The following is a 27238-nucleotide window of genomic DNA, read 5'->3' as shown; positions in this document are numbered from 1 at the left end:
GCAGCACACTATGAGATGCTAGACTGTCTATAAGCCTTCAAATACATACTTAGCAATTTCATGTTACATAAAACGTTAAGACTGTCACCTCCTGTGTGTGTGGCTCTCACTGCTACCTCACACATTAATAGAGGTCATCGTCTCCATCAGAGATCACAAGTAATGAGATAGTACTGGAGACAAAAAAAACACTTTCTACCAAGAGAATTTGCCCATAGTAAAATCAATGGGATTTCCTCATGTTATTCCCCATTGCATAAGAGTCCTTAGAGGATTAACTTGCAATCCCCCAATAATACCAGTATTTGTTCTTCTCTGTAACGTGGGTATCGGTAAAAGTGGGTGCCGTATTACAGCCACTTTTAACAGGCCACTCATAATAAGTGAATTAATAGGGTATTATTAGGGCCTTGCTCATACAGATTGCTCCGCTTAAAATCCTAAATCTCTACATACATGTTCCTTGCGGTCTTGCACTATTATGTGAACATTTTCATTTGAGCCAAGACTTTGCGCCATAAAGGCCATTCTTGGCTACAAAAGAACTGACTGTGTGGTGAGATGCAGCGATCAGATCTGAGTTAGGTGGTACTTTACGATCTACAATTGAAAGTCGAGTTGTATTAAAGAACAAGAGTGCTAGTTGAGAAGGTATGGAACTGATAAACAGGGATGGAGGATAGCACAAGGACAAACATTGTTCAAGAAGGAGATAGAAGAGGCAATGGGCAGGAAAACATGCTGCATTAGACTGAGCTTGAAAGCTAAAAGGAAAAAGTGGTTTGAACAGCAGGGATATTCCACAACCAAAGAGCACAAAAACCACTTTCCAGACGTCACTACGTGAGTCCAGTCCTTTGCAGCGAATGGAACAGTTTACTGCAACAAATGGGGCAGTTTAGTACACTTGGGAATACTCACCGTTAGCTTAATGGCCTTTTCTGGTGCAACGCCCACAAGCTGTGGTAACAGACCTGTGCAGAAAAAAACGAACATGGAGGTTTAATAAGATATTTCAAAAGCAATCTGACGTACTCTTACTCTGTCAGAACTAAATGTAAAAAGGCACACAATGTCTAATGTATGGGCAGTAGAAATACGAGAAAAAGATTCTGGGTCCATTCACAAAGGAAATTGCAAATCTGTATCCATAAATGTTCCCCTGCGCTCAGGTGCAAGTTCATGATTTTCCCTAATCACAAATGTGTTCATGTGGTGACTTTCTTGGCGTTGCTATTTCCTCGATTGGTAATTACACGGTGGGTACAATTTAATGTTGGGGAAAGACAACACCACTGTGCAACTACACATTTCTTTTTGTGATTTTTTTACTCCACGAGTACAACATTTTCTCACATGGAGCAATCCCTTCCTCCACACGTGGTTCATTCCTCTGCTCACCCTGCAAATGGATGTTGCCCATTTCCAGAGTGGGAAGCGGTGAAACTGGAGTTTCCAAATGTCCACAAACCTCGTTTTGTCAGCATTCACAACTCGTGAGGTAAAGTACGCATTGATTCTTCCACTTCCCACCATTTGCCTTCGACTTACTCCTGCATAAGTGTACACACAGCCAGTGGCATAAAGAAAAAAAATGATGGCCCTCTCCTGTCGGAAGTGATGAGGGGCCCATGAGTCTCACCGATGTTTATTGGCATTGGGCTGAATGGAGACCTCGTGAAGGGGTCGGCCCCACCATCCCCCCCAAAGACGGGAGTGGAGTGTCGTGGAGTGTCATGGAGTGCAGTGGAGTGGAAGGGGCGTATAGTGGAGGGGCATAGAGTGGAGTGTCAGAGTGGCATTGGGCTGAATGGAGACCTCGTGAAGGGGTCGGCCCCACCATCCCCCCCAAAGACGGGAGTGGAGTGTCGTGGAGTGTCATGGAGTGCAGTGGAGTGGAAGGGGCGTATAGTGGAGGGGCATAGAGTGGAGTGTCAGAGTGGCATTGGGCTGAATGGAGTCCTTGTGAAGGGGTCACGCCCCACCATTCCCCCCAAAGACGGGAGTGGAGTGTCGTGGAGTGTCATGGAGTGAAGTGGAGTGGAAGGGGCGTATAGTGGAGGGGCATAGAGTGGAGTGTCAGAGTGGCATTGGGCTGAATGGAGTCCTTGTGAAGGGGTCACGGCCCACCATTCCCACCAAAGACGGGAGTGGAGTGTCGTGGAGTGTCATGGAGTGAAGTGGAGTGGAAGGGGCGTATAGTGGAGGGGCATAGAGTGGAGTGTCAGAGTGGCATTGGGCTGAATGGAGTCCTTGTGAAGGGGTCACGGCCCACCATTCCCCCCAAAGACGGGAGTGGAGTGTCGTGGAGTGTCATGGAGTGAAGTGGAGTGGAAGGGGCGTATAGTGGAGGGGCATAGAGTGGAGTGTCAGGTTGGCATTGGGCTGAATGGAGTCCTTGTGAAGGGGTCACGCCCCACCATTCCCCCCAAAGACGGGAGTGGAGTGTCGTGGAGTGTCATGGAGTGCAGTAGAGTGGAAGGGGCATAGAGTGGACTGTCAGAGTGGAGTGTCAGACTGGCCTTGGGCTGAATGGACGCCTAGTGATGGGGACGCGCGCCCCGCACCTCCCCCCTGCACCGCAGGGACCTGTGTTACAAGCCTGCACACGGGGCGTAACATGTGGCGTACTCACACAAGAAAAGTGATGGGGAAATAAATGGATTTATGACTGCTAGGTGACTTCATGTCCTAACTCGTCCTCTATCAAAATGTAAGCCGTGATGGACAGCTGAGCTGAGAAATTAGCAAATAATGAAAAGCAAATGAACACAATTCTGCCGAAGTGAATTTTTATGCAGGTCTGTCGGGTGAGCAGGGCTGCCAAGAACCAACTTAAAGCAGACGGGTGAAGGGCCTGCGTGCCAGGAGCAAAGGCTTCATGGTTTTATTCTTATTGGAAGAGAAGCCCAAGGCGTCGAGGGAGCCCAGGAGTCAGCCTGAAGTTCCAATCCTTGCCTTTACAAACGATGCACACAAAAAAGATATAGGGCCCTCTCAGGCAGACGAGCGCTCCGTATTCATGAGGGAAATAAAGCACTGCTTCATTTCAAACCAGAAGAGAAACGCGATTCCCATTTAGAGTGTACTTAAAAACAGATGTTTCCCAAACGGAATCTGTAAAGACCATGCAGGGTAAACTCTCAAAAGCGCACGCCAGGTAAACTAAATGTACAAAATCTGGAAAATGTCGAAATCGATGTGTGACTTGGTGTGGCACCAACATGTGGCACATACAGGGGATGCAAAGCCAGGATATTATGCAAATTGTCCGCTAGGAGGAGTAACCATCTTCTCAAGTACATCAAGGCTAGGATTTCCCTGCAGCTTTCCTTCCTGGCCTGTGAATGGCTGACCCGGCCAGACTGGGAACCAAAAGTGGAGCTGGCAAAAATATTCAAACCTGTCCAGAGAAGTTTTTCTCTTTCCTTCTTTTTTTTTTTTTATCTCTCTCTTTCTCCCTTCCCTCTCCTGTCCTTCCTCGTCCCCGGTGTGCCTGCTGCAACACGGAGCTGGAGGGTCTCTTGGAAGGCACCCCCACTCCAAAATGCCTTTTGGATAAAGTGGGTGACGTGCACGTAAAACAGGCTAGGCCTTTATGGAGTACAATCAATGCTTCCCTCAGTCACACGCAGTCCACGTACACCGAAAGCAGCACCCACAATGCAAGCAGATTACATTACAAATCATTAGATGGCAGGCTTCACTTTAATGAATAATTCCAGGGCCTGGTGCTATAAATCTCTTCGCTTAAAAGCAGCACTTATGAAATGCTTTTCATTTTCCTTAAGATTACAAAACATTTTATAAACATGTTATGCGGCTGTCATTCCTAGAATCAACAGAGTCGGATTGCAGTGTTCCGTACAGGCTGTGCGCGGCAAGTACAGCGTGTCACTGGAAGCAAGCAGGCAGCACACTATTAGAGGGCCCTCTTCTCGCCAGTGAAGCACTCCAGGGCCCGAAACCATAAATCCGGCCTCCGGACAGGTAGCACTTATGTAGTACATTTCATTTACTTAGCTATTACACAACAATGTTGAACATGGCAGCCATTTTATCGTTAGCCACATTCACTCATTTTAAGTACTGCAGAAGGTGATAAACGACTAACTCGGTTAGGTCATACAACTGTGCCCAGGGTGTACATCGAACATCACACTAGTAGTCAAGATGAGAACTGGTGTAAAGGTTTATGTGTTTTGACATTGTATATATTCACCCTTAAGTATCTCATTACAGCCCTTACAGCATCTTTTAGTATTTATCCGCGGTTCTTATCACAAAACAATCCAATATTGGTTTAGTTAGGCCTGTCTCCTTAATTTCAGTGGTATTAGTCTTTGCTTGGTGCCCTACTCATAATAATGTCAATTAGGAATAACAAGCATTGACAAAGGCAATAGGCCTCGCCTATGCCAGAGCTATTGGCCTTGCCAATGTGTTTTAGCCATGTTTTAAACTAGCGTGGCTGCTGTTCATCATGGCTAAAAGTTAGTGGCACAGAGGAGAGTGTCAGAGTGGGGTGTCGTTGAGTGGAGTCATGAAGGGTGGAGTAGAGTGGAAGAGAGGGGAGTAGAGTGGCAAAGAGGATAGTGAAGTGTCGTGGAGTGTCATGGAATGCAGTACAGTAGAGTGGCATACAGTAGAGTGGAGTGCTGCAGAATGGCGTAGTGTAGAGTGTCAGTGTAGAGTGTCAGAGTGGAGTACAGTCATGGAGTGGAGTGGCGTAGAGTGCCATAGAGTGGAGTAAAGCGGTGTGGAGTAGAGTGGCCTAGAATGAAGAGGCATAGAGTGGGGTGGCGCATAGTGGCATAGATTGGAGTAGGGTATTAGAGTGGAGTGGAGTGGAGTATTGTAGAGTGAAAAAGAGTGTCATAGAGTGGAATTTCTTAGAGTAGGAGCAAAGCAGAGTGTCAGAGTGGAGGGGCGCAGAGTTGAGGTGCACGGAGTGGAGTAAAATATTGTAGAGTGGAGTGGCACAGAGTGGACTAAAGTCGCATGGAGTGGCACACAGTGGTATAAAGTGTCGCAGAAAGTCAGAGTGGGGTGTTGTAGTGTGGAGTAGAATGGCCTAGAGCGAAGAATCATAAAGTGGAGTGGGGTAGAGTGTTGTAGAGGGAAGTGGTGTAGAGGGAAGTGGTGTAGAGTGGAGAGGTGTAGTGTGGAGTATGCATGGTGTGGTAGAGTACTTCTATTACAGACAACACATTTTCAATTGAAATGACCATTACATTTGCACATACAGTTTTAGTGATGAAACTATACAGCGCACAAACAATAACGTGTGAAAGTGGCATCACCTAGTGTGCTGATTTGATCTGGACCGTATTAAGATATTTGTTTCCACCACACTTGTGAATTACAAAAACATGTTCTTCATTGTGCTTTCCTAATTCTGGTATACTCTGAAACATATGCACACTTCATTTACAGACATTTAAATTTTTGTTGTCACATAAATCCCCTCATTTTGAAGTCAGAGAAAGAAAAGTACACGCCAACCTCTGAGGACAGAGCCAGACATTTCACCTCTGTCTCTGAAGGTGCATCAAATCTGACTAGATAAGAACAAAATTTAAAGGCCCGATTACAAAAAGTGTGGACTCGTGGAAGAATACAAGGAGCGTTAGTGAACAAGCTTTGCTCTTTGGGAGAGACAACGACATGCTGGAGAGCCTAAAACAAACAAAACCAGAAAATAGAAAGCCAGAAGTTGTAATTTACAAACCACAAAGCCAATGGTGAGCAATATGTGGAATGCATTCCCAGGAAAGCTTTCAGAATGTCCCCAAAATGTCTTTTTACTGTCTGGAAGGCTTTGACCGATACAATTACCCCCAAAAGCTCATATGAGTGGACTAATCAATATATACATGACGCTTTGAACTAATAGTTCAGGGGCCTGAACATATGCTCCTCTCTCCATTTAGATACCGTATAAGAGCTTGAACACAGCTCAAATTGTCTTTAGCCAGAACCAATCAGTGACTGAAACCACATACTAAACGGTGAAAGTACAGATAGGCAGTTGTGGTGCCATACAATAAAAAAAATAAGTTTTTTTAAGGATGGCAAAACTAGCCACACATAAGCAAACCATTCACTTCACAACAGTAAGTGTGGAAAAAACTGAATTTGGAAAATCCTTCTCAAATAACCTTATGTTGCCATAAGCAGACAGCAGAAAGCTTCCTGTACTCCAAATATCCAGAAAGCTAGACACAGATCTGTGTCCCTTGCCTCACTGCACTATTAATTATGCTGAATGCATACAGGATGGATGCCACCAGCAGGATTTAGCGCGTGTGACTATGCCATGCACACTCCCAGGATCGTTCTATTGGGGGCGGGTTACAAGGAGACAATGGGCATCCCGCAGTCTGCCTCATTGGGTACCACCTGACATGGCAGCCAGCTGCAGACGCATAGGTGGTAATTATTAAGAGGTTTGCGTTCTAGCGCTGGACAATGCGAGTGTCACGGGAACCCGCCGCCTAGGTAGCACTTATGAATGTCCCAGTACACCTTTCAGCGGGAAGACTGTGCTGTTGAACAATACATCCTGAATATCCATACTCCATTTGTTGGTGAGGTCCTGTGCGCAGCCCCATCTCCCCCGCGTTCGCGGCTCGTCACCAGAAAAAACGTCTTCCGGGCATTAAAGCAACAACTGTAAAAACACTCCGAGGGATCAGCAGCTAATATCGGCAATATTTTCATTTTATTCTCATTTCCTTCTGTCTGTAATTTAACGTTTTAGTGTGCCGCGGAAAGGTAGCTATTAAATCAAAAGCGGGCTGAAGATAGCACAAAGACGCGTTTCCCGCCCACACGCGAGCGTCTGATCCTTTCAGAAAGGAAAGTTATCTCGGCAGAACATCTTGGTAAAAAGAAAGAGACAGACAAACACCTGAAGGCACTCCCACCTCCCCCTGCCTTTCATGTGCAGCTAAGTACAGCCTGCGAGCCGAGTGTCTGCACTCCGGCACCCAGGGATGTGGCGGATTCTTCCAAAGTATACATTATAAAGGGAGAGTCAGGAATGGTCTCCCAAGTTATTGTAGGACGCAAGCTAAAGCGCAGCAAGCAGTGGGTGCCAAAGAAATATGGCAAACATATTAAATGCAAATGTGACTGTACATATTTGAGCGTGCTGCACTCACAGATCGACTAGGCCACATCGGCTTAATCCATGGGCACTAAAGGAGTGGGTAAGGTTACCTCAGGAGAGGCTGGGTGGAGACAAGGTTACCTCAGGAGAAGCTGGGTGGAGACAAGGTTACCTCAGGAGAGGCAGGGTGGAGACTAGGTTACCTCAGGAGAGGCAGGGTGGAGACTAGGTTACCTCAGGAGAGGCAGGGTGGAGACTAGGTTACCTCAGGAGAGGAAGGGTGGAGACTAGGTTACCTCAGGAGAGGCAGGGTGGAGACAAGGTTACCTCAGGAGAGGCTGGGCGCAGGGTGGAGACAAGGTTACCTCAGGAGAGGCTGGGTGGAGACAAGGTTACCTCAGGAGAGGCTGGGTGGAGACAAGGTTACCTCAGGAGAGGCCTGGTGGGGACAAGGTTACCCCAGGAGTGGACCGGGGGGACAAAGTTACCTCAGGAGAGGCCGGGTGGAGACAAGGTTACCTCAGGAGAGGCCTGGTGGGGACTAGTTGCCTCAGGAGAGGCCGGGTGCAGACAAGGTTCCCTGAGGAGAGGGAAGGCGGGGACAAGGTTACCTCAGGAAAGGCCAGGTGGGGACAAGGTTACACCAGGACTGGGCCGGGGGGACAAGGTTACCTCAGGAGAGGCTGGGTGGGGACAAGGTTACCCCAGGAGAGGCCGGGGTGGATAAGGTTACCTCAGGAGAGGCCGGGTGGGGACAAGGTTACCCCAGGAGAGGCCGGGGGGACAAGGTTACCTCAGGAGAGGCCAGGTGTATGTATGTATGTATGTGTCTTGTAAAGCGCACTGCTGCCCTGAGGCGTCGTGGCGCTGTAGACCGCTGGGGAACCCGTCCTGGCTATCCCTGTGAGATGGTCCCTACTGGCTATCTCCAAGGTGAAACCAGGCATCCCCAGCGAATGTGGGGGGCCGTTGTAGAGATGAGGCAAGCTAATGCCCAGAGTTGCCGAGTGTGATCCCTGGTTAGAGTAGGCACCGAGGCGAGAATTATCGAGTCCGCTGACCCTGGTCCACGACCCTGCCGCGTCGGGAATTGAACCCTGGTCCCGGGCCGTTCTGTGCTTCCGGGTCTGCTGCCTCTAACCAGTAAGCCACACCACTCCACGACGGGGACAAGGTTACCCCAGGAGAGGGCGGGGGGACAAGGTTACCTCAGGGAAGGCCGGGAGGGGACAAGGTTAACCCAGGAGAGGCTGGGGGGGACAAGGTTACCTCAGGAGAGGGAAGGTGGGGACAAGGTTACCTCAGGAGAGGCTGAGTGGGGACAAGGTTACCCCAGGAGAGGCCGGGGGGACAAGGTTTACTCAGGAGAGGCCAGGTGGTGACAAGGTTACCCCAGGAGAGGGGGGGACAAGGTTACCTCAGGAGAGGCCAGGTGGGGACTAGGTTACCCCAGGAGAGGCCTGGTGGTGACAAGGTTACCTCAGGAGAGGCTGGGTGGGGACAAGGTTGCCTCAGGAAAGGCCACTTGGGGGGTCTAGCATTTAAATGACTGTGGATAATGCAGGGTTGCTCTGAGGAACATATGGTGCCCTCTCACGAAACCGCTCCTAGGGTGCTTGTTTCCAGTCCAGGCTTGGCAGGTCGGGCTGGACTGTTCCCATGAATATATTTGAAAACAACAAGGGGACCCAAATGAAGTCAGAAAGGGACCTTGGGAGTAATTCTTTTTAGACAACAGTGGTCCCTTTTAGGAAGGATATCAAGGACAATAAGTATAGACTCAGTCGTTTACTATATTGATTTGACATGTCCAGCCGGACAGAGGTCTGATATTTACTTGCAAGGAATAAGGATGAATATCACACAACAGTCCACAAAGTGGGGCACAAGCCTGTACCCTACACATGTGCGACATACAATAGATAGATAACCATGACTTGTCAATACGTGATTATAAGTGAGCTCCTGATTACTTCACCCTGAGGTTAATGTCTGCCAAACTATTACTAGCAAATTATTTAGTTGGCATTTTCAGTGTTGACATTCTGTAATTGAAACACGATCTCGCACCAACTATGCATGGAGTGTGTCTCACTGTTACTATAAACTGTTGTCATTTTTGTTAAATTTGTCAAAACCCCCTCATTTCTGCCAATTGTGTTTTTTCCTTCCGTTCCTCCCAATAGGCGTCTGAGGCTTCATATTGTTAGGCATAATATCTTATGTCCTGATGATGATCCGCGTAACGTGGTAATGGATCGAAACGCCGTCGACATTTTTAAACACCTTATACATTCCAAATCTTATGTGTACTTCAAATGTAAAGGTGCTCATTATGTTTTGTTGAACCTTGACATTTTGTAATTATCGGTGCAACGAACCTTAAGCTTTTGCCTATAAGTCCTTTTGTTTCAGTTTTGTTATCTATTGTATGTCGCACATGTGTTAAGTAGGGTACAGGCTTGTGCCCCACTTTGTGGACTGTTGTGTGATATTCATCCTTATTCCTTGCAAGTAAATATCAGACCTCTGTCCGGCTGGACATGTCAAATCAATATAGTAAATGACTGAGTCTATATTTATTGTCCTTGATATCCCTCCTAAAAGGGACCACTGTTGTCTAAAAAGCACTGTTGCCAATAAGGCACAGGGTCAAGACTGATTTGCATATGGCCAGGTCTAACCTGGGGTGGCGTGGTGAGCAAAAGAATGATGGATTTAACCCAGATCTCTTGACTCGGGGTGAATGTTTTGATTTGTTCTGCATTCCGTCCGTCAATTGTGTATCTTTTGCCCTCTCACAAAGGTCCAGACAGCTGAGCAATAGCGCGGAGCAGTATAGGGTGACTGATCTTTCAGAAGGTAGACACAAAATTGGCAGCAGAGCAAGACAGGAAGGTGAGCCGAGAGTGTGACAGCCTGGAAAGAGGGCCAAACGTCAGATGCATAGTGGACTTTAAACTGTGCAGACCATGTGTGTTGGCATCTAGTGTTACCACATGCTAAAATAATCTATGATCTTCACTGCAGTATCACTATAAAACGACAACAACTAAGCTAAATAGCCTTAAAGTAACCAAGCAAATGGACCCTGTAAGGAACCGTGAACCTGGTTCCACTTGTCTTTAAAGCAGTTTCTTTACAATATGCTGACAGTTCCAAGGTCAATGTAACACAATTTCCATCATTTGTGGACTTCTTATAAATGATCATTGCTATTCTAGGTCGACTATTAGAACCTAATCCACTTTAACTTTCTAAGGACAGGGTGAAGCCATGGGGAACTCAGCAGGAAATGCTTCTTTATAGTTTACCCGAAATTAAACGATTCCGTAGAGGGAGGACACTTTTTGGAAAAGGGGTTTAGGTTCAGAATTTTTACAAAGATCTAGAAGAGGGTGTTTTCTTCCACCTTCTCAAAAAAATTCACATTTATAGTTGTTCAGCTGTAGGCTGAAATTTTCTTCAGATTTATTCCAGTTTCAGCTCTTTAGATGCATTGCAAATGTGTTTACATACTTTGAGACTAAAGCCATCTAGCCTGTCATTCAGAGCAGCTGCTCCAGGGAAGCAGCAGTGGGGTGGGGAAGGGGGTTTAAACAAGAAAATTCACTTATCTGCCGGCTCGCCAACTGGCCGGCCACCGCCTCTCCTCCGTCCTCTTCCTGGCTTCTTCTGTGCAAACAGGAAGCAGGAAGCACCCGGACTCCCAGACTCCCCACAGCCAATCACAATGCTGCAATGCAGCGTTGTGATTGGTCGGAGTGCCATAGTTCAGCGCTCAGTTAGGGAATGGGAGCCTGGCCATATTCTCCACCCAGGTGTAATGCAGCCTGGGTGATGAACATGTAAAGTGCACATGACTGACTGGCTGGATCGAGAAGGCCTACCAAACATTCATGCGCACTGACATAGTGCCCACCACTCCTCCCCCTGCTGTGAGAGCAGAGCCGATCCACCCCGCCAAGACGCTGCAGCAGGAACAAACTAAATGATAATAACGTTGAGTTATTATCATTTTAGGTGTAGGAATCACATGTCATCCATACTGGTAGGCAGTATAGTTTAAGAGTCCTTGGCACTGGAAAAGCACCAATTCAGAATTTAAAATTTAACACCATTGTTAGGGGTTTTCTTTAAGAAAAAGAATGGATTTCTACCCAAATGTACCCCTTTTGCAGTATTAGGACAACATAAGTCTGGGCAAAAAATATATAGCTCTAATATTTTCCTTGCAGTTTGCATGCAGCTTTTGGTGGCAGTTAATAGCTCACTGCTCTATATTAAGATTTTAACTTATAAACTGCATGTAAGAAAAGTATCTCTGACAAAACCGGTAACCCATTGACCTATTTATATTATATGCACTTTGTGATGTTAATGAGACACTTTTTTGCAGTAGGCATGTTAACCCTCTGCCCTATGATCAGTCAAAACTTTCAATAGACAAAGACTCTCTCCAGGAAGAACATTAATAACGGAAGTTGTCATTTTTATTGCTGAGACAAAGTACGCGGCATCCAGTGCTTTTAAAGTGATGGACATGGCGCTCCCACCACAAGTCAGCGCCGATCGCCCTGCCCTGGGGCCGGCCCAGGCTGTAACACTTTTTGCCCAAGTGGGATGGGTATGCCCAGACGTGTGTCCCTTGCTCACTGTGCCACTGGATTCAAGCTAGCCTGGCTGAAGAAGGGTGACATACCCTGAAACCGGTCCCCGGATGCTTGCTTCCGGTCCAGGGAGGGCCTGGCAGTTCGGTCTGGACTGTTCCCATGGGCCACAGGGTCAAGACTGATTTGCATATGGCTGGGTCCAAACTGGGGTGGCGTAGTGGGCAAAAGAACGATGGATTTAACCCAGATCTTTTGGCTGGGGGAGAATGTTTGCATTGTCAGCATTCCGTCCATCATTGGTCTGCTCTAACACATATTAAAAAAGCAGCATACAATTGATAAAATCGCGGAAAACTGCAGGATACAGAATAAAAAGCGCACAAATTCTGGGCTCTAGGCACTAAGCAGCAACAGGGCAACACTTTTCTGTCTGTGTCTCCAAGTGTACATGAGAAAGCGATAAACAGCAAATACAATTAGCTGAGCGGTGTCTGCCTTAAGTATTGTGGTTGCAATTTTGTATCCCTGATGCCCAGATTGCAGCACAATGGCAAAATCAATTTCCTCCTGTGTGCATAATATTGTGGGCTGAGATACAGGACATGGTCTTCAGTTTTCTTATCTCCAGGACAAAAAGGACCGGTCAGGTTCCTCATCGGCAAAGGGACATTGTCACTTCGCAGTAAAGTAACAAAGCTGCATGGTCCGGGACGCAGAACTTAATATTAAGAGATCTGGCAATTAGGGGTTCAATTGTATCTATATATTCTTCCAGACCAGGGGAGGCTCCTCCGCTATGGCGGAGGAGCATCCCCACCTGCATTCTCACAGTGCCTGCTTTGCGGGTGCGGGAGGGTGGGTGGGTGGGGCTGCTCGGCTAACAGAGCAGGGCAGGGGGAGGGGTTTGACTCTCCTAAGTGCGCAGTGACTGTTTTGTCGGCAACCAGTCATGCACACTTTCCCCTTCTCCATGCAGGCTGCATTACAGCTTGCATGGAGAACATGCCCAGCACGTCATGGTGCTAAGGCCAATAAGAACGCTGCATTGCAGCATTGTGATTGGCTTAGGGGAGGGAGCCAGGCTTCCTGCTCCCTGTTCCTGAAGTCAGAGCAGGAGAGCAGGAGCAGAGACGTGGGACCCGGTGGCTGAAAGATAAGTGGGTTTTTTTTGCTTCCTCCTTCCATTGTGACCCCCGCGCCCACCCCCTTACCCACAGGCCATGCCAGCCGCAACTGTTCCAGACAATAGGGGTGTTTAAATTCCAAAATACTCGAGGTCAGGGTACCTACGCCTCTTTTCCCCACAGTCCTTTGGTATTTACCATCTGTGTGTCCCCAATACAACTCCTTCAGTATGGATCTGGAAACACCACACAACGTTTTTGGATGGGTCCACATATTTCCGCACCCAATCTCTTCAAGACTGAATCTAATGTACCCCAACCATGGGCTCCTTATAGCCCCAGGGAGTTTAGTGATTTTTTCCAGGCCCATCAGAAAGGGCAATAAGTCCACTGACGACCAAATCCTCCTCCAATACTATAAGGGACTAAGTTTTACTTTGAGGTCAAGAGGTCTAGTCAGAGTGGCACTAGTGGAGTGCTGACAGGAAGATTGGCGAGGAGTCGGATATAATGATTTTACATCAGTTCCATATCATGGAAATTGTCGTGCCCCCAAAGTTCCCCTCTATATAGATACCCCTCCCTTCACAGAGCTTGCAAGTAGCAAATTTGCAATTCGGGTGTTATCGGACGAAAACTTGATCTCTGTTTGCCAGACCCTGGGCATCATGCTTACACTGCTCTAATTTGGTTATCATGGCATTAATATATAACAAGAACAAAGTGGGGGCTAAGACACACCCCTCTCTCATGTCCTGGGACACTGGAATGGGGTCTGTCAAATCCCCAGCAGGGCCACACCTGACCTGCGCATAATTATCCAGGTGAAGCCTCCTGAACACATCAATCAGATAATTCGGAACCCACAAGAGTGCTTGTCCCAGCTCTGAATCCCGCTAGGAGAGAAGTCAACACTCCTACATCCTCAATCCAGGCTAGTAGTCTGCTTAACAGATTACGACTAAAGAGCTTCTGTGAGTTGTCAATAAAACCGCTTGGGTGGTAATTCGAGGGGGCGGACCTAAAGTCCTTATTATATATTAGGATGATTTCAGCCCCTACCCAAGTCCTCGGCATGATATTATTGAAAAAAAGGGTAATAAAAGGGCATCAAATCTTCTTCTCTGCTCTAAACAAGTCCTCAGGCACCTTATCAAGCCCTGGTACTTTCCCTGGTATAATCCAATCAATTGCTGCTGCAACTTCACTCACAGTGATAGGGACGGGGCAGCTGCAAATGAGTGTCAGTCCTTTTTTCATGCTTCTGAGGGAGCCGGGTCTTCTGTGTGGGCCAACGAGCTCAAGGAGAGGTTCAAGACATTGTGGTCACTGTCCTGCCTAGAAGCCACCTCCATATCAAATACTTGCAACCACAGCCTCACAACCATTAAGACGTAATCTATGCGGGTGGCCCCACCAAGCCGATTGAAGGTGACCTTCCCCTCTTTATCTGCTGGGGTCCTGCCGTTAAAGGCTCGCAAGCCATTATTGCGGGTAAAAGTATTTAGTTACAGGACTGCTGCAGACCATTGTTTAATCGGTTGGAATGTAAGCTCCGGAAATGCCCAAACTTCATCCTCTTCTCCACTAAATTCGGCAATACCGAGGTGTTCAAAATTACAATTAAAATCCCTTGCTACAATTCTAAAAACACAAACCAGGAGGGACGAAAGGTGCGCATTGATTACATCAACAATAGCTAGACCAGCCGTGTTACCTTCATGCCTACAGTAAACTTTGTACAAACATAATGCAAACCCATCAAGAAATTACAAGAGTACACAAAGCACGTCAGGGGATCCAAGGTTGATAACGTTAGAAGAAATCAAGTTAATCAAGGGTTGTTTGAGACTAATCTTTCTGTTATTGTCAACTTTATATTACAGATTAATACTTTGAAAACATCGCCTACTCCTGGCACAAATTCCTCCAAAATTTGAGCTACAGTTACTATGTAAAATGTGTCCACAATGATAAATTGGTTCAACGTGTACATGTTTAGATCAGGCTGATGTCCCTGTACATGGAGTAAACATTTTCTGGACCAATTTCACAGCACCTAGAAGCAGAAGCTGGTGAATTTCCTTTAGAAAGTCTGGATATGATTTCTGAATTATTGAAGAGAAAGCAGAGGGAGGTGGAAAGATAAATCTTCCAATATTATGCTCTAAAACCACTGATGTTGAGTGATGAAAGACCATTGTCTCAGAGAAGAAGCAAAATCTACCTCTCAATAGAGTCGACTTCGCCCTGATGAGAATAGGAATTGAACTCTTTAATAGAATTTACCTGTCACTTTTGTTGTATCTATGGAGCTTAACGATTTTGTAGCAGCCTTATGCTTTCTGGTCAAATGTTAGTATTACAGAAGGCACTCTGAGACAGAAAATTGCTTCCCTATAGATGCTGACTGGCCTTGAAGGTGTCATCAATCAAGCAAGTTGCTGGTGAACTCCGATGTGCATTCCAAACTTCCTCACTAGTATAAGCCAAGAGCACAAGGCAGGTGGTCCTGGAACTAGAGCCGTGGGGAAGAGAGGAAGTTGGGAGGAGATACAAGACTTCGGATAGTCTTCGAAAATATGGGAGGTCTCACAGGTAACATCTCTGCCCAATGAAGGAGGTCTCATAAGTAAGGAAACTAAGGTGAGTGGAGCACCAAGTGAAGGCTGCAACTGTGATAAAAAAGATGTAGATATATACAGTAAGTTACATGAACACCAAAGTTAAGATACTTGCACGGTCATAGCTCAGAAGTTTTACCCGCTCCTCCAGTGCAGTAGCATTGACAAGCACCGGAGCAACCAGGAAAAACAGCAAAACACAGGAAAAGAGGACACAGTCTGTTCGGGAGCAAACGGGGGTTAAAGCAGTAACCAGGAAGCAGGATGGAACCCTAATGTGAGGGGAACTGAGAAGGGAAAACAAAACGAGGGTTTAGGACCCCAAAGGCTGAATGGCAGCTATTTGAAGTGAGAATCTTACCACACAATTTTGTTAGGCAATGTGACTTCTTTCTTACTCTGCTTACGTGGACGTGGAAGGACTGTCCTGTCCTTTGTGGGGTCCTATTCCCAGCTCCTATATGCTCAACTTCGATAATCTCCATGTGAAATCTATTTTAACTCAGTCTGCAATCTCCCTTCTCTCTATTCAGTGTTATGCAGGGTAGGCTTTTTTAGAGATTCCCAACAGTACTCTCTCTCCCTTGAAGAACTCGTCTCTGAAGGGCAGATGTGAAGGCTTGTTCGGAAACAGGCGATGGAAAGCTGACACTAATCTGGGAGTAAGTTCAAACTCAGCAAGTTCCCAAGGTCGATCTGTCACATCATATCCCTTCCAACCAATGAGATACTGCAATTGATCCATTGAGATCTTAAAATGTAATATTGTCTCTACCTTATATTCACTGCAGCACCGATCAACATAGAATGCCAGTTTAACCAGTTAGGCATTAATTTAACTGGTGCAGGATCTACCACCCCATTGATGTCAAAAGGTCCTAAAAAACTAGGAGCACATTTAGGATGGATACTGGTAAGGGTCAAATATTTAGAAGCGGGTCAAACTTAATCTCCTTCCTTAAAACAAGGTGACTGCCCGTTTGTGTTTTTTAGGACATCTTTGATAGTCCTGCTTAGGTTTTTAAAAATGAATAACTGCAATAGCTTTGATCTTCTTCATTTGTTGTTAAAACTCCTGTGCTGAAGGTACTTTTACCATCCCAACAGTGGAGATCCATAATCTTGGATGAACACCATAAAATCGGGAAACAAAAGGGAAAAACCTAAAGCAACATATGAGAGATTAATTTCGCGCAAATTCTGAGATAGCTATCTATTTGGCACAATCATGAGCACAATCTATCAAAAAACATCAAATATATTATTCAATCACCTGATTCATCCTTTCAGTGTGCATGTCGGTTGGTGGATGGTGACTAGTGGATGTATGACTGACTAATACCAATTATTTTAGCAGTTTGACAGTTCACTCCAAAATGTTTAGGAACACTATTTCTAGTTGTAATGTGGATTTTAATTTCTTGAGGGGTACCAAATGAGCCAGCTTAGCTAAATAGTTAACAACTACTTACAATGTGTGTAGACCACTGGAAGAGGACAGAGCCAGCAAAGTCGTTTGAGATTTGGGACCAAGGTTGTGTAGATACAGAAGAGATTGAAGAGAGCCTGTAGTCTCACTATGGTACCACCAAAACATCTAGTTCTCCTGTCCTCCTTCTTACAGGATGCCCCAATATAGGGGTTTCATGGCATAGCAAAACCGATTTATTTGTTTCCTTTGTTCTGGTACAAATAACCTCTGATCGTGTAACAGCAACCCCTTATTCCATTTGAGTACATAAGACACTTTTCCTGCATCAACCTGCATTCCGGAAGAGAACATGTAGAATCTCCGAAAAGGATGCGGGTCATTTCAAAACTTTATTTTACTAGCCTAGCATAAAATGAGTTGGAATGAAGTCATCTGAACACGGCCTTGATGTGCTTCCTCTGTTTCTAGGTACACCTAGATATCATACCGATAAACTGTTACATATGAGTCCAGAATATCCTGGAAGATATTGTTGATAAAATGTTTAAGACAGCTGGCACATTACACAGGAACAATTTCAACATATGGTATTCAAGTGGCTATATCTTATGTTAAAAACTGCTTTCTGTTCATTTCCCTCTCTAATATATATTCAATTGTACACACAACTCAAAGCCAACTTGGTGAATATGTTGCCATTTTTCAGTAATACAGATCCGATGAAGCAAATATCTTTTTCCAATAGTAATTGCATTTAATTCTCTGTAATCTATGTAGTGTTAAAAGGTGCCATCAGATTTGATATAAACACATGTGGTGCTGACAATTGAGATGTCAAATGGCAGGTTAATTCTCTCTTCACTTTTTCCTGAATGTATTCTTTGAGTAAGTTGTCTCTCTGCACTGTTAATGTGTAGATCTTGCCATGGGAATCTTCACACTCAGGATTAAACTAATGGCACAGTCATACCTCTGAGGAGGATGTTTTCAGCCTCATTAGGACTAAACACATCAGCAAACTCTGTATTGTGACAGGGAGTCATCTTCTTCCATGTGGGAGGAAAAAGGACAGGTAAAGGGGTGAATGGTTCTCAAGTGTTTCCTTAGAAAACATTTCTCTTTACAGTAATGTCATTCCAAAGTTGTATTGCATTGCATGCTCTCTTGTCAGTCATGTGGCTATGCCTTCTGTACCAAGCCATTCCCAAAATGATGGTAAAATATGATGTGTCAATGAGATCTAAGGAAATGAATTAAGTGTTTCCTCTGTAGTTACTACCACAACAGGTACAGTTTCCCAAATCACCTTCTCAGAGGTTTGCAAAGTACCATCCATACCTAAAATGCTGCCTTCTTTTTTACTTTCAAATTAAAGGAATCCTGGTTTGACTATGGAACTTATAGCCAATAAAGTAACATGTAGCTCCATGATCTAATAATAAATAATACTTTTTAAATACCATCTGATGTAGCCAATTCCATGCATGGATGGGAAGGCGTCCTGTAATTAACAAACACTTGACTCGTGTTAAAGCTCATCCTGGATTTGATGGTCATAGTCAAGCTCTCTTGTTTTCCTTCAAAGAAGGGCAGTTTTAACAAAAAGTCCTCTACAGCATAAACAAATGTCTTCTTTGTATTTTCATTTCTTTTCTTCTTTAGATAACAGACGTTTAAGGTTACCAGTCTGTATTGATTCGGGAGCTTAGGTTTCGTGTTTTGATGATTCTACCATTACCTCTATCAATCCTTTATGAACCAGCCAATGTCTTTCCTCCTTTTGGAGTTTGAGCTGAACCCTCTACATGCAGAGTAATATTAATTAAAGTGTCTGTAAATTTAGGCAGGTTGGCTACTAAGCTCTGGTCCTTTGGCTCAAGGACAGTAAACCTGTGTGTGCAACCTGCTCCACCCAAGGGGTTCCAATAATTGCCAAAAATCAAGTGATAAAAATGTTATACTGAGTGAGTATCGAAGTATTTATTAGTCTTGTAAGCTTGTATTAAAGCTTCTTAGACTAGGTATGAAAGAATAAATGCCACTTTAAATAGATCCATTGGGAAAAAGGTGACTAAGACAAAAATTGAAATTTGCATTGTGGAATAAATACCTTAAAATATGTGGGATCCCTTGCAAATTTTTCAGGAGGGGACAAAGCTGGGGCTACGGGCATTGAAAGACTTCAAACTCCGGCATAAATTGAATCTCAAGGAAGATCTGAAGAAACCCCTGAAGAAATAGTCTCAGAGGAAACAGGAAGAGCATCCAGGCTACATATTCATTAAGTTTAGTTAGCAGGAATGCCCTCTCATTTTGTGCTAAATTCAAATCAGCTTGTACCTTACTGATGGCTTGTGGCATTGCTTGAAAAGGATTTACATCGGAGTCCATGGAGCTAAGCTTGGGCCTAGTAAGCTGTCATGAATCAAGTGAGTAGCGGGTGAAATTGGAGGCAATTCCAAACTTCCACACTAAGAATAAACAAAGTGCATAAGACCCAGGGACCGCCACCTTCCCGGGGCATTGTTAATAATTTATGCGATGGTTGCGTGCTCGGCAACCCCGTGCCCTGAGGACTGCCACCTCCCTAGGGCAAATGTAGTATAAATGTGGGGGAGACCAGGCCCCAGGGACCACCTCCTCCCAGGGGCTAAATATGACACATACAGGGGACGTGCAGCACCCCACAGCTCCTGGGACCCCCACCTTTCTAGGGCTAAAATGGAATTAATGTGGGAGGCCTGTGGGGCACCCCCACAATTCCGGGGACCCCCACCTCCCAGGGGCAAATGTTAAGAATTGAAGTGGGGGGGCCGCATGGCACCCCGCAACCCTGGAGACCACCAGGCTGTGTCCTGCAATGGAGGGCCCTAGATGGCCCTGGGGACTGCCAATCCACCCCTGCCCCCCCCCACCCCCCAGGGCTGGCTCCTTCTGGCTCCTGCTATGTCCCAGGGAGCCCACTCCCAGCACAAAGCTGTTTGTGATGGCTTGGCGGGAGCTTTACAGCTCTCGTAAAGTCATAGTAAACTATACTCCATGTGTAGCAAAGGAGAGCACAAAAAGTGCTCTTGCTTGCTTGCTAGAAGCAGGGCGCAAATGCTTTGACAGAAAGGGAGCTGCATGTTCAGCAGCCCCCCCCCTTTGTCAAGCAATGCCATTATTTATTCATTTTTTTAAATTAATAAAAAAGAGGCTGGGCACTGGGGCATGGGGTCCCTGGGGCTGAAATCCGCCTCTTCGGCAGTTCTAGTTAGCTGAGCTAGCTATAACTTATGCACCGGCAGTGCACTCCTTATGACCTCACACATTACATCACTCATGGCATGGTCAGTGACATCACTGATGACATCTCAAATAACATCACTCATGACATCATCCACAGAACCACTCACACCCCATACCACTCGTATGCCCACCCACACGACCACTCATATACCCATTCATATCAGTAATCACACACCCACTCACTCCTTCATAGATCCACTCACACATACCCCCGCACTCATACAGCTACTCACACAACCCTTCACTCACCCATACAGCCACTCACATAGCCACACACTCACCAACTCACTTAACCAAACACTCACTCAAACAACCACTCACTCACCCATACAGCCACGTATACACCACGTCACTCACTCATACAGTCAGACACCCACTCACTCATGCATTCACTACACACCCACTTACCCACCCACAGAGTCACTCACACGACCAGTCACCCAAACAACCACTGACACAACCACTCACACATCTATAGACCTACTCAGAAATCCACTCACTTACCTATACAGTCACTACACACGTCGTGCATGCATTCACTCACCATACAGTCACTACACACCCACTTACCCACCCATAGAGCCACTCGCCACACTGACCGTTACAGCCACTGACACACCCATTCATTCACCAATACAGCCACTCACACAGCAACTCACTCACCCACACAGCTACTCACACACCCAAGGATATAAACAGTCACACAGTCACTCACATAATATATATTAGAAGTAGTATCACTCAGTAGTGGTGCACCTAATATACTAATTTAACTTTTGTAGTAGGTTAGTATACACGTTTAACACCCATAAACTCTTAGAAAATACTTACACTCACTGGATGATGTCATCAGTGATGTCATAAGTGATGTGATTTGAGATGTTATCAGTGATGTTATCAGTGATGTCACTGACCATGTCATGAGTAATGTAACATGCGAGACCATAAGCAGTGTATTGTGGGGGTGTAAGTTATAGCTAGTTCAGGTAACTAGAACTGCTGATTTCACTGGTTTTGTACAAGTAAAATCTGAGCCTAACTATAACGTCTCTGTAACTTTTGTTTTTTCAGTGAATTTTTAAGGTTTTTTAAATTCCATTTCCTAACAATAACCAGTAAAGGGAGAGCAGGAAAAAATCATAATGCCAAGGTAATGGGGGACTGAAAACAAAAAAATGTGTATGACTTCAAATGCCAAGTGCCAACTATGTGAAACAGGAATCTTCAACACGACGTAGCTAGGCAATGTGAATTCCATCTGACTCTGCATTTATGGACATGTAAAGACTCTTCTGACCTTTGTGAGGTCCTAGTGTCTGCCTGCCAGTGTGCCAAAGTCTCCACAGGCCCAATCTGGCCTGTGGAGACTGGCGCCACAATTGTGGAATTCTCTGCCTCTTAGTCTTCGGGGAGCCACTAGTTTACTAGCTTTTAGAAAGGACCTAAAAACCTGGTTGTTTACCCAGTAGGTCTTTTTTTAGTTGTCGTTTTTCTTTCTGTCTATGACATATTTTCTCTTAACGTGTTATGTTAGTTTACTGCAGCCTACCTCAAATAAAAGCGCCGGGACACTCTTTTTGAGTAGCCGTGCGCTCTATAAAAACCATTTTAACATAACATAACATAATCTCCATTAGAATCTCTGGAAACTCAATCTGCGCCTTCCCATGTCTCGATTCAGTGTTAGAACATAGTATGGACTTGACAAGATTTTCCCAGCAGAAGGCTTTGAAAGCGCACGAAGCAGGATTAATGCTCTTTTTCTGAGTGAAGTAACAGAACTTCAGGGGACTTTGGGGCCAATTTAAACTTTTGCAGATGGGGATCCCTGTAATGAAAGTGAATCCATTAGAGTTGTGGATGCACTTTCATTACAGTGGAATGCTGAGCGGGACGTAATATTGAAGCAACCTTCTTTCCATTTCCTTTTGCTCTGCAGCAACAAACCGGTAAGCAGGGGTTTGCTGCTGCAAAGCAACAGACACACATTCCAGATGTACAAGACATTTTCTACCTCCATATCATTGACACATCACAATTTTCCATTCTGGAGCTCCCACGACTTGCATAGAAAAAGGTAAAAAAGTGGCGACTGTTCTTTCAGCATGAATACCGTAAATGGTGCAAATAAGTTCTTGCCATCAAATCTATGTTCATGTCTAGAATGTCGCCATGATGTGACGATGTATTGATTCAAGCTTGATTACACATACAAAACGAGTCACCCAAAGCTCCTGTTGCAATGTCCACCAGCTCTATGTTGGTTTGTAGAAGCTGTGAAGCAGACTCTTTGGCTTCTAATGTGCAGAAAAGAACACATTTTAGTAGCCACAAATTGTGAAAGTGCAAGACTGTGGTAGAGTTTGTCTGCCGTGGGGAAAGAGACGGTTGATAGAAGCTTTTCTTCCTTTCCTGCTGCCACTCGTTAGCGTCTCGGACTGTGATACAGCAAGCAAAAGGAGCTGGGACAATACCCTCGCTTGGTGATGCTCTTACAACTGCTGTCTGAGCCAGGAGGTTTCACAACCCATGAAGATGTTATTCTCTGAAGTTTGAAATACAAAAAAATGTCATGTAGGTCTGGAAGTATCTGGAGGGGCAGTCCTATAAAACAATGCTAGGCAGTAGGCTTACTGAATGGGGCCAAATCCAGTATCGGTAAGAACTTTAACACTACAGTATCAAACAATATGGTTTCATTCAGTTGATCCTGATCATTTCAGGTCTTGGAGTCCCTGTGTACCATTGGTATTTTAAGTTTGGATAATCTGGCACAGGAGGGTGCCCCACTGGTTGCTGAAAAGTGTCCAGAGTGTACAACTAAACTACTTGTGGTCTTATTTTAAGATCCTTCAATTAAACATCAGGATATTATTTATATAATATTGATGTTAAAATGCTATTTGTTATCCCTTGTGTTATATTTTAGGATCTAGAAATTAATGACTTTTCCTCTTAACACATCATTGAGGAAATGATGGAGTCCTGTGTAGGAACAGTGGACAGACAGGGAAAGAAAAGACCTGTGCTCTAAGTGCTTGTGTACACATTGGTCACCAAAGGCCAAGAAAGACCTGTGATTCTGTTCACCAGTAAGAAATGTTGGCTGAGGAAGGGTAAGAGACAGTATGGGAGTATGAGGAATTTTTATCCCCAAGTGGAAAGCTAGTGATTGCATTCAATAAAACTCCTGATAGATTAAAGTAGGACCTCAGGCAGTACAACAAATTACTGTGAGGGTTGGGACTCCAGTCTCGAGGGCTCAGTTTGATAAACAGTCTGAGAACTTACCGCCAGTCCTGGATAGAGAAAGACTCCAACGTTTTCAGTGCCAAACTGTGGTACTTTCGCATACTTTTTTTTAATTTTAATTTTTTTAGGAAGGTGAAGGGGGAGTTTTTCATCAAGCCAACCCAGCAGCTCGTTTTCAAAAAAGTGCACTTGCGAATCAACCATAACAAAACGTCCCTAAGCCAAACACTTGTTCTGATTCCCATAGACATTAATGTAACCGTTTTTTCCCCGATGCTTTTCTTTTGCGAAATGTATTCTATGATACAGGTCCCATGCAGGTTTTGTCAGGTTTTACCTGGTGTAATGTGCACGGTGGGAAAAAAATCAGGGGTACAATATTCCCAAATATCCCAGATATATTTATAATCCTGATGCTCATACTGAGGTACGAGGTGGTCTTCTGTTTGTTTGGTGGGAGTGTGCAGGCCCTGCACATGCCAAAATTGTGTCTTATCTCCTTTAAAACGTGGAAGCTCTGCTTTCTTACAGCATTTAGGACAGTTTTCCTACTAACACTTACCCTACTGCAAAACGAGTAGGTACTGGACCGCCTAAGATCCCACTTAGTGCTTAATTTAAACAGGTTCATGCAGGTAGTGCGCATGGGCACTGATGTGTTTTATCATCAAACTTTAATACAGAAGAAGAGAGAGAATGGCAGAAAAGGGAGAAAGGAAGGGAAAGACAGGAAGAAAACAACAAAGGGAGAAAGCTGCAATGAAAAAGAAACTGTAAGAATGAGAAAAAGAGAGGAAGTGCAGGAAGGTGGCATGAAGTGGACTCCAGTCAAGGCATTCAGCAGCACCATTCCCTAAGAAACACTACATTTATTAAACGAAGCACTAATCAAACTTCATGTCTCAGAATCACATATGTGCAGTACCTCCTGTTTTCCAGACCACAAAAAAATCCATCTTCCAGTCATTTACCTCTGTAAAGGCCAAAAAACCCTTCGTAGCGTATGACCTTCTTGGCACAGTCAAAGCTGTTCTTGTACATCAGCTCGCCCACGAAGGACGAGCGCTGATTCTGCATACGTGTCTTCACAAGATCAATCGGGTACACAGCCGTTGCGCCGACAGCTATGAACAAGCACCAACAACACAATGAGTGTCTGAACCAATATACAAATATTAGGAATTAAAATATAATGCTAAGAATCATCTTTTAAGGCGTTGAGGACATTGTCTGGAATAGTTAAAGGCCAAGTGTCTTTGTACTTTTTAAATCTTGAATAACAAAATCAATTTTTTATTTATTTTTTATTTATTTATTTTTTTAATATTTTTATTTGCATTTTCAAAACAGTGCGATACAGTGTTCAGTAAAAATATAAAACAAATTGAGCACATCATTTTTTATTTTTGAATATTTTAAACAGAACAAATAATTATAATTTCGCATTTTGATCAAACTCAACATCTCGCTATATGATTACACATCTGCAACTCTAATTCAAAAAGGGAAAATATGAAACATTGATAAAACATGTTTTCGAAAGGCTTCTACTAACACGGAAAGCATCCACAGCTGCAGAGCCACCTCGTTTTGCCGCCTGGATTACGGCTGGTGACACAATGGTGTGTGCCAGACAGGGAAGCAAAGCTTACCGTCTGCAGGCTCGCCACACATGCTGTAATGGGGTCTGGGAAGGGTGCCGCTGGCACACTTCCTGTCTGAGTGACAAGTCAAGTCTCGCCTTATATTAGATCAACTCTTTGTTTCCTGACTTTTATGGTTTGTGAAGGCAGCATTATGCTACATTGAAAATCTGATCGTTCAGTCCACAGGCCAGGTGATAAGCTATAAAATGTAATACAAATGAAAAACAATAACAAAGCGCAATTGCCCCAAACAATGGAAATGAATTTATACTCTAAACTGAAGTTCACTTACCAGTTCCACTTAAGAAATAAAAATAATGTAAATTACATATTGTTCCTTATCAATTTGGAGTCAAACATCGAGTCAGTAAAACTTTTCACAAGGTCATTACAACTGTAATTTCTTTTTAAGATTATTGTAGTACTGTATTCTGAAGTGCTGTTTAGGGGTAGCAACAGAGGGCTACTGTTTGTCCTGTCTCACAACTGAACTTTTTTTTAAAAAGTATGCATTTAACGTAAACTACATTTAGTAGCTAGTAGTATATGCCTGTTATCAATTGCAGCTTATGAACACGCATGAACCATGACTTTGTGATAAAGCTTGTTTAAAAAAATGTACACTGGTCAGTATAGAGTCGAAAGTCATGAGATGCTGCTTCCTGTACTGTAAACAGAGGCGAAAGGCATTTGATGTCACTCCTGCAACCTCCAGGATTGTGGTTAAACAAAAACACAGGACCTCTAGATCAGTTGTTCTAAAACTTTTTAGAACCACTATCCACTTTTTAAAACAACAAACTGTTGCGTCCAACCTACCTTTAACCTTTAGTGGACTTGCTCCCTTCACAGCACAGCTCCGCCTGGTAGCTGCTGCTGCCCTGGCTGCTGACCTGCTGGGCAGGAGTTCAAGGCCCTCTTCCACCCCCGGGCTCCTGCCTGTGCCTCATCCCTGATAGTCTAGTGGCAGAGCCTCTCTGTTCTGCTGCTAGGTCTGCCCCTCAGCCTCGGTTTTCTGCTCCCCCCCCCTATTTTTCCTCCTTTATGTCTGCTCTTTTTCTTGACTCTGCCTCTGCCTTTATTCTGTTTCTTCCTTTGTCTTTTTTTCTCCTTTTTCACCCCCTCACCCCTGCGATCTTATGTGGCCCGCCCCCCTTCAGTGACCTTTCCCGCTACCGCGTTTTCCCACCTCCCAGCTGTCCAGCCTCCCACCGCAGCACTACTTAATTGCAGCTGCTGCGCAGCCACGCAGAGGGCGTGCCCTTGGCGCAACATCATCCACAAGAACACCCTCACCTGACCACTCACTTAGACGACCCAACGACAGCCTCCACTTCCAGATCTAGACCAACTGCAACACCTACCTCCGCTGCACCCTCGTCTACAGGCCCCCCAGCCCCAATCCACTGTTCATCGACGCCGTTGTAGACCTCATCTCACCCAAGGCTCTCGTATCCACCGATTATGTCCTACTCAGAGACCTCAGCTTCCACCTGGACAACCCCAGTGACCAGAACACTGCATCTCTACTGGAGAACCTTGCCAACATCGGACTCAAGCAGCTAGTCACCACACCGACCCACACAGAGACACACTCAACCCTGTTTTCTCCTCCAGCGGGATATTCACCTACAGCCACACCACCAAACTCCTCTAGACCAACCACCACTGCGTACATCTCGTCTTTGCCATACCCACCGCCCTCATCGCCCCCCGTCAGAGCTGGAACAAGGACACCAAATAATGTCTTGTCAACTTCCTCAGCACAACCACTCCGCCAACACCAACAGACAACAACACCGCAGCGTGCAACCTTCACCGATGGATCTCCAACTGTGCCGACACTCTAGCACCCCTCAAGAGGACACCAGGCAAGCAACACTCCAAGGAAGCCAGCTGGTTCACTCCAGAGGTGGCCAGTCACCTCCAACAGAAAAATCTGATCGATGTTTTTAGTAACATGGCTTTCTCCTATGCTAGACTACTTATTTTAGGGGATTTTGACCTGTGGGCTAACGGGAGCATGGACTCTGGGTACAATAATCTCCTACAATCCTGTATGGATTTTCACCTTCCACAATGGATTGTAGATCCTACACATGTGGGGGACATGTATTGGACCTGATTTGTGTTGGAAAAGACTCC

At 45.1% G+C, this 27238-nt stretch overlaps 1 protein-coding gene across 1 annotated transcript in view; it reads right to left on the bottom strand.

Moving 5' to 3' along the window:
• The window catches only part of SLC25A12 (solute carrier family 25 member 12), a 513431-nt gene that overhangs the window by 110808 nt on the left and 375385 nt on the right, over window positions 1-27238 (bottom strand). Inside the window, exons 11-12 of the mRNA XM_078681570.1 lie at window positions 24419-24571; window positions 922-974 (exon numbers count right to left, since the gene is read on the bottom strand). Coding sequence (XP_078537696.1) covers window positions 922-974; window positions 24419-24571 — 206 coding nt within the window. The remainder of the gene's footprint in view (window positions 1-921; window positions 975-24418; window positions 24572-27238) is intronic.

This window comes from Lissotriton helveticus, chromosome 3_1, assembly GCF_964261635.1.
Source record: "Lissotriton helveticus chromosome 3_1, aLisHel1.1, whole genome shotgun sequence".
NCBI lineage: Eukaryota > Metazoa > Chordata > Amphibia > Caudata > Salamandridae > Lissotriton > Lissotriton helveticus.
The sequence above is the reverse complement of the archived record's forward strand: the minus strand, read 5'-3'. Positions and strand labels throughout refer to the sequence as shown.